Below are 8,139 nucleotides of genomic sequence, written 5' to 3' on the forward strand. Positions count from 1 at the left end.
GGGGGGGGGGGGGGGGGGGGGGGGGGGGGGGGGGGGGGGGGGGGGGGGGGGGGGGGGGGGGGGGGGGGGGGGGGGGGGGGGGGGGGGGGGGGGGGGGGGGGGGGGGGGGGGGGGGGGGGGGGGGGGGGGGGGGGGGGGGGGGGGGGAACACGCGCCTCCGTAGCGCGTGTTATTCCAGTCCATTACATGAAGCATTCATGATTTAGTCGTTGTTACTAAATTAATCATGACTTTTTGTACTACTAATCCTGCCTATTATTACCTTAACCAACGACAATTTATCAATTTCCACTAACGCCGTTTCCCCCAAACGTTGTACTACTGCTGGCGGGTTATTCCATTTATGTACACTCAAATTACATTAAGAGCCCAAAGAATATCCAACTCTTACACGTGTAATCTCCCCTCGTGGGTTAGAACTCCGCTAAACATATGCTGTTATTGTGCAAATGGAAGGAGGTTGACGGAGATGACGACGGCGACGGCGACGGCGACGGTGGAAATGAAGGCGGCGATCTCTGTCTATGAAAGTATTCCTCTATACCCACACCACCGGGGGATTTATTCTCCCTCCATCCCGTTTCTTCACGAGCCGGTAAAAATGGCGGTCGCATGACCTCCGTTAATATGTCCCACTTAACGCCGTTAAAAAACGCATGCTCTTTGATTTCACACGCTCCTCGGGTGTACCCCAACCGCTTGGTGGGGTCCTTCACCAGCAACCGTTCGATCAAATCCGTTAAATCTGAACGCTTTCCGATTAGCTCTGGGGCTTTGACTAGAACGTTCCTAAACGTTTCTTTACGGTTAGTCCCCTTAAACGGCGTCTTCCCATAGAGCATCTCGTACGTGAGAATTCCCAAGGCCCACCAGTCAACGGCGAATTCATGTCCCTCACCTCGAACGATTTCCGGCGAAACGTACTCCTCTGTTCCAACGAACGAGTTCGACCGCTCGCCATTATTAATTATTAAACCCGATTTCCAGCGGCTCACAGGGCTAACCCGAGCCGATTTAGCCTTTCTCAAACACTTTTTGACTTTAGAGGTCCCCACAATCCATTGCGTAAAGTTCCGCCGGGCGACCACCGGCAGCTTCTCGTGGCCGGAATCATCAAGCGAAACGACGTCTTTAACTGTCCTACGAGTCAACTGACGCGACAAATCAAAATCGGTGAGAGTGACATGACCCGATTGTTGAATTAATACATTCTCCGGCTTCAAATCTCGGTATACGATGTCGATGCTATGAAGATGCTCTAGCGCACAGACGATCTCAGCCAAATAGAACCGAATGACAGCTGGCGAGAAGACACGGTCCATTTGGCGGTAACGCAAGACGTTAAGGTCACCACCGGGACAGTACGGAACAGCCCAGCCCAAAAACTCGTCGGACTCGAAGGATCCGATGAGGTCAGGGAGAAAGGGGTGTGGTTTAGGGAGTGATAAGCGGGAAAGAACCTGAATCTCCCAACGAGCGCGGCGCTCGGCTTGGTGCTTAGAGACAAAAGACGATTTGTGGACGACCTTGAGAGCAAAGGGGAAATTAGCCGCGTGATCAAGAAGGTGGTCGTGGACGAGAAAGACAGTCCCCATGGCTCCTTGTCCGAGTAGCTTGAGGGGAGTTAGATTAGGAAGATGAAGCTCCGGCGGGGATGGGTGAGGCGGATCCATGTCTAAGCTTGGTGGGAAAGAAGAAGAAGATTAAGGATCAAGGAAAGGGCGTTGGTATACAGGAATTTATAGGAGAGGTCTAGACTCTAGATTCTAGAGTCTGTTGGTGTAGGCCGTATTTTGCGCTTCTTTTACGCCGGTTGCTGCTTTGGGGGTTCTCACAGTTACCACTTTCACCTCTGTAACTCGCTTCTCTTTGCAGCTGAAGCAATGGTATGTAACACCATTAACGAATGTCGTTGCCAATTCTGTGACAGCAAAAATATTTCAAACATAATTTATTTGAGATACAGATCGTAGGGAAACTATAAAACAACGCCCACTTGGTTAAATAACTATAAACAATATAGTTTCATCTCCAATCATAATGCACCGTACATGTACCCTCACATATATATATATATATTATAAACCTTAATTACACCAAATTACTTCTAACTCTATACTTATTACATTAATATCTCTATTATTTATTTATTACATAGATGTGTCCGAGTGTAATGAGCTGGTTAAAGGGAAGATTTTTTATTTTTATTTTTATTTTTATGAGAATCAAAGAAATGCTGGGGAACACGTGTAGCCCATAAAACCAGGAAAAAAACAAAAGAGGAAAAGAGGACGGTATATGTGTAAAATAAAAAAATAATAAAAAAAAGGAAAAGAAATCTGCACCGTACGATTCTCACATGGCGACACCCAGCATGATCCAAGGGAGATGCGAGCGTGCATGAAGGATTTATATTTTTTATTTTTTATTCATGGGATTAATCTGCTTGCTTAGGATTTATTTATGAGATCCATTCATTTTGGGGCTCAATGATTAATTAATCCTGCCGTGTGAGTTCCACTAATCACAACTCTAAATATTCCCATTAATTAGTTAATCAAATTCTATCCAATCTTCATCAATTACAAAAATAACAAATATTGAATTCTCCATTTTTCTCAAATACAATATTGTAATAATTATATTGCATTTTTTTTTATCATGCTTCATTTTTGTATTATTCGTAAGAGTATTTTATGGATTTAATATTTATATTATACAATATATGACATACAGACCATTTATTTATAATATAAAATCTATGATTGATGCACAAATCTGGGCAACAATTATGCATTTGACTTCCACTTATTTCAACAATAAATACTTCCAAAAATAAGGATGTCCCATGTTAGTTGGGAGGAGAACAAATCACCCTTTCCCTCTATAAAGGTGTGGAAACATTCCCCTAACAAATACGTTTTAAAATCTAAAGATGATCATATCTACAGCGGTGGATCTGGGTCTGGGTCGTTACAGTTATTCCTTAATTTTATTTTATTTTATTTATCAATCATTTTAGATTCTTCATTAAAATTGATCCAATAGCACGTGCGCCACATTATTACACACAAGCGTGTGTATAAAATAAAAAGCATTCATATATCCTTTACTTTTCCTCCTTATATATAAATATATACACATATATATAAATAAATAATGTTATGATTTCTTTATTTTATTTTATTTTTTAATAAAAATAACCGCTATAAGCCATATATTCCAATTATAATTCCAATTTTCTTTTGATGGATTCAAATAATGTATCATGATTATTATATTTATATACTTTATATAAATTGATTAGAATTTTAATAATTTAATAACTTATTGCATTAGATTCGACAATTAATATTTATGGAGTATGGTATTTATGAAAAATTTAAACTATTATAATCTTAATTATATTATAGTATTAACTCAAATGGGTAATATTAATCACTGTAAACTTGTTGTTGAAGAAATAATAGATTTTAGGGGACAGAAAAACCCCACTTATTAATGTTTAGGGGAAAAAATGTTTAATTTATGTGAGCTAAATTAAGTTGGTAAAGTTTCATAAATTATATTCTTGTCGGGGCATCATTTCACCTGATTAAATAGAGACATAGCAACCAAAAGTGTGAGCTTTCTTTCCTCATTTTATTTATTTATTGTTTTTAAAAACAAATAAAATTAAAAAAAGGGAGGGGTAATTATATTGCCTCCACTCAACCAAATGTCAAAGTTTGAAACAAATGTACTTTAAAGGTAAAAGTTAAATACACTTTGTCGGCCATGATTTCTCCATTAAAAAAATATAATCTTTTTAAAAAATATTTAAGACATTTACTTTAGCCTATAAAAAATATTATGTGTCACAATGATGTGGCCTTCACAGTGTCCGACCAAAATGACCAAAATGACCTAAACCCTTTTTGGTTTGAAAAATTTGTAATTATTATGGATCTTTAGGACTTGAAGAATGATTCACGTATATTATTTATGAAATTATTAATGCATTATTTACATTTTTAATCACCCAATTAAATTAAAACTAAGAAAAAAAGTTATTATTTAGAGTGGCGGGAAAGCAATTTATTATGTTTTTTTTGACAATCTTATCTCTAATTAATAATAATAATAATAATATTATTATCTGTAATATAAAATTTTATTTTTGGATTTTGTAGTTTAGAAAAAGAAAAAAAAAACTAAATTTCTAATTACAATAATAGGACAAATTTATAGTTTAATAATAATGAGAGAAAAAAGAATAATAATGTTGAGGTAATAAAAAAGAAACGTATCTTTAATCAAAAAGACAAATGATAACGAAAATGAAGTTTGAGTATGATATTTACATGTTTATTTATTTTTATTTTTTTTATATTTGTGAGAATTAATTTGGTGCCTTAATCTTTGTAATAAATAAATAAATAATCCATTTCACATTCAAAACCCCCCATTGTTGGAACCCAGAACCGAATCCCCCGACCACCGCCCATACCCACCACCGTCAGAATTAGGCATATCGTAATCCACCTTAACCAACGCGTATTCATCCCCCGACGTACACCCCATCCCTAACGCACTTCCAAGGTACCCTCCACTACTGTCTCCCCCGCCGCCGCCGTAAAACGGAGTGTTGTTACCATAGTGGGAATAAGTAGAGTGGTGAAACCACGCCGGATCTTTGTTTTGAAGAGAAAGCAAAGGCTGGGTGAAATTGGGTGATTGAAGAAGCCTATGATGGGAGGAATTAGAGGAGGAGGAGGAAGCACCAAGAGCAATCATCATTTCCTCACGCTTTCGAGAGGCTTCCATGGCCTGGGCTTCTTTCAGTCGCTTGGCCGCACCACCGCCAATAGGGACAGAATTGCTGTCCAATATGCTCTTCACGTCATAACGACACATGTCAAAGTTTGTGACTGCGTTAAGCCCTCTGAATTTGATGGCGGCTATGTCATATGCTTCCGCCGCTTGCTCTTGCTCTTGCTCTTGCTCTTGCTCTTCCGTGCCTATCAAACAATACAATGCTAATCTTAAACTAATAATATACAAAGGCTATGAAGTTAAGAGCTTACTGAAAGTTCCCAAATAAAGATCTTTGTTTCCAGCCACTCGTCCAATCCTGGCCTGCCATCTTCCATGCTGGTGGTGCCTAATTTAATTAACCCCACAACACATCACATTCTTATAATAATTATTATGAACAATAAAAAATTCAAAAAAAAAAAAAAAGGGAAATTTTGAACCTTGTAACACCACGATACATTGATGCACCCCATGAAAACCCACTACTCTTCCTGAAATCAGCAATATTTATATTTATTATTTAGAATGAGATTCAGAAAAACACAATTGATTGATTAACGATAGAAGAACCTTGTAATGGCAGCCACAAATTCTTGTCTTGTCATGTGCTTCATTTCCTCCACTTCCTTCTCATAGTTACTAATCTGCAAATTCAAATTCAAATTCAAAACAGAGACAAACAATGATGAATCCAAGATTGATATGCAAGAGGGATTTGTGAATGTATAAACATACATACCATGGGGGGCTTGAAATGGGATTTCGGGCAAGGAGAATGAAGGATTAGTGGGTGAAAGTGGAAAGGAAAGGCAACTGTTTGAATTGACGGACCCCATTTTCTTCAGGAACAGAGGTAAAACAGGGAGGAAGAAGAGGGTAAAAGGAAAGATAAATGAATATCTCAAAAGATTTAGCGGGACTCCCCATGCTTCAATCTGTTGACCGCCCAATTGGTTTTCGCACCCGTCGAAGCCCCCAACAACAATCAAATTGGTGGATTAACCACCGTCATTTTCTGGTCAACACGACGGTTCATGTTCTGCTCCCAGATTCGGAGGGATTATGGTATAAAGAGTTCATTGAATTTGAGAGGGATAGGGAAGGTAAATAAGGATGGAAGAAGAGGGTATGGTATTTATTTATGGAGAATGATGCACACGAGAACCCATACAAAAAGTAAGGTGGGAGGGGGAGTTTTTCGAAGACCAAATGGAACTGCTAAAAATCTCCATTTAAATGTTCTGATAAAAATAAAACAGAACAGGATGAATTCAGTGCGACAGAATTGGGATGATGAGTAGAAAATTGTTAATTCCCAGGAGACATGCCTCTTCAAAGGGCATGTGCATGCCACTCTCTCGTTTTCTATGCAATCCCAGAAAAAACTAAAACACTTCAAATGGTAATTTAACCATTGCCTATAGACTCCCTCTGTAACTAAAACATTACATTATGCAGTGTTTAGAGTAAATAATTTTGATTTTGTCCCCTTGGGAATTGGGAGTTCAGATCTCATGCTTAGATTATTAGGATTTCAATCCAAAACCACTTTAAGACTCTGCTATTCGATAAGGGGTCCACTAACCTGATATTCCCTTTACATCAGAAAACCTCTAACCCCTTTTCCTTCGTTAACTATTCAATGCCACTTAGCTTTCAACAATCAAAACAAAAACAGAACCCTTCTATGCTCTGCAAAGATGCTTTTCACCAAACATTATCTGACACCCAGAATCAAGCTCAATTTTAAATGCAACTTAAACACAGGCTATGCTTGAGCAGAGATCAAGTGCTCAGCTTTATGCTTCTTGTTCATAATCTTACAACCATCTGGAACCTGCTAATGGACACGACATGACATAACAGTCCAAATTTCAAGGAAAGCAAAGCCAATATAACAAATTCATCCATTAAAAAAATAATATCGTCTATTGATAGTCTAGCATTTATAAATGGATATAGTTTCAACCCCAAAAGAATAATGTTAAATCAGAAACCAACGAGTTTATACCAATTTGGTGCATGGTAGATTTGCAATACAGGTTGAAATGGCCATCGAGTCTTGTCATTCACATCAGAAAATTGGTATGATCCAACCAAAACACAGTGCTGAAGTCTGTCATTCTGAATTTCGAGTAGGCTGCAAGATTTTGTTCAAGCTAACTCCTTGACAAGATGATACAAATTAAGATCAGAACAACAGCTTAGAAGACCAAACATAAGGGCATCGAAAAATTGTACACAGGAAGGGTACTCATAGTCAAGCGGAACGGCTACAATACGCAAAGAGAAAGCATTACCAAACCGGTAACGATGATGTCCATTGAAAAAAGCACAAACAACGAATCACAAGCAAATAGATTTTTCAGAATTCAGATATATTGGAACTGCAATCTCTTCAGCATATATATGAACATAAAGCAACGATACATAGATTTGAAGCAAATCAGAAACCACCTCACAGCTGGATAACATCAATTTAGGACATGAACTCGTCCTAAGAAATCTAGATCTTATCGAGCTTCTGAGCCTTGACAACAGGGTTGGCTTTGGATATGGCATTTTGTGCAGCCATGTGGTAATCGAAGGGGCAGTCATGTTTGTCAGAGTAGCGATGAACTACACAAAATACATTACCGCATCGACAATTGAAGCCTGTTAACCCAACACGCTTCTTGCAACTGTTGCAACGTTTTGGTCCCTCCTTGGGTTTTTCTTCCTCGCCCTCCACAGATCCCATTGCAGGCAGTGCATGTGATTGACTAGTCTTTGGTTCCAGAGAAATGGCACCATTGGCAACACTTTCAGGCATTTCCTTGTTGCTACTAGATGATCCATTGACAAGATTTTCAATAGATGAAGCAGCAAGCTTAGCATGATCTTGTTTCAGCATCATGTCCTTGTGACACTTGGAGCACATGTTCTTAGTGGCTGCACTGCCGAAGAAGCCACAATTGTTGATGCACAGGAAAGGACCTTCTGGAGGAGCTTGGCATCCAGCCTCATCATGGGAATCCATCATTTAGAGTATACTGCATTAAAATCACTTCAAAAACACTAAAAAAGAAAAGAAGATGCAATTTAAAGCAAAAATTACCAAAACCCAATCAGTGGGGGCATAATGATTATGGTTTGGTTCAAACCCATGTAGGCCAATCACTTGGAATTTAAAAAATCTCATGTAGTTCCTACACTGTAAACATTATAAAGGATACTAAACCTTGAACCAAAATCAGGGTATGGAAGGGATCTATGCATTAATATTATTATTCTTATTATTGTAATTGTTTTTTTTTTTTTTTGGGGGGGGGGGGGGGGGGGGGGGGGGGGGGGGGGGGGGGG

At 38.8% G+C, this 8,139-nt stretch overlaps 3 protein-coding genes across 7 annotated transcripts in view; all 3 read right to left on the reverse strand.

The window, feature by feature from the left end:
* Positions 1-231: 231 nt before the first annotated feature.
* Positions 232-1,947, reverse strand: LOC111490740 (serine/threonine-protein kinase UCN-like). Its single transcript, XM_023139325.1, has one exon. The coding sequence runs from the start codon at positions 1,671-1,673 to the stop codon at positions 414-416; it is 1,260 nt and encodes a 419-aa protein (XP_022995093.1). The 5' UTR covers positions 1,674-1,947; the 3' UTR covers positions 232-413.
* A 2,452-nt stretch (positions 1,948-4,399) lies between these two features.
* On the reverse strand, positions 4,400-7,007 carry LOC111490761 (AP2-like ethylene-responsive transcription factor PLT1). 3 transcript variants are annotated; one of them, XM_023139355.1, is made up of 6 exons: positions 6,929-7,007; positions 6,809-6,881; positions 5,368-5,441; positions 5,238-5,288; positions 5,067-5,143; positions 4,400-5,000 (listed from the first exon to the last, which is right to left on the reverse strand). In XM_023139355.1, the coding sequence occupies exons 2-6, from the start codon at positions 6,851-6,853 to the stop codon at positions 4,435-4,437; spliced, it is 813 nt and encodes a 270-aa protein (XP_022995123.1). In that variant the 5' UTR covers positions 6,854-6,881; positions 6,929-7,007; the 3' UTR covers positions 4,400-4,434. The 3 variants fall into 3 exon arrangements, with proteins under 3 accessions (XP_022995123.1, XP_022995124.1, XP_022995126.1); XM_023139356.1 differs by lacking the exon at positions 6,929-7,007 and adding an exon at positions 5,537-6,634 and having other exon boundaries at positions 6,809-6,866; XM_023139358.1 differs by lacking the exon at positions 6,929-7,007 and adding an exon at positions 5,537-6,637 and having other exon boundaries at positions 6,809-6,849.
* A 92-nt stretch (positions 7,008-7,099) lies between these two features.
* The window catches only part of LOC111490785 (zinc finger A20 and AN1 domain-containing stress-associated protein 8-like), a 3,517-nt gene continuing 2,477 nt past the window's right edge, over positions 7,100-8,139 (reverse strand). For all 3 annotated transcript variants that reach the window (XM_023139395.1, XM_023139397.1, XM_023139396.1), the window contains one exon: positions 7,100-7,829. In XM_023139395.1, coding sequence (XP_022995163.1) covers positions 7,304-7,819 — 516 coding nt within the window. In that variant the 5' untranslated portion in view covers positions 7,820-7,829 and the 3' untranslated portion in view covers positions 7,100-7,303. The remainder of the gene's footprint in view (positions 7,830-8,139) is intronic.

The sequence above is a fragment of the Cucurbita maxima genome, unplaced genomic scaffold (assembly GCF_002738345.1).
Source record: "Cucurbita maxima cultivar Rimu unplaced genomic scaffold, Cmax_1.0 Cma_Scf00016, whole genome shotgun sequence".
In the NCBI taxonomy this organism is placed as follows: Eukaryota; Viridiplantae; Streptophyta; class Magnoliopsida; order Cucurbitales; family Cucurbitaceae; genus Cucurbita; species Cucurbita maxima.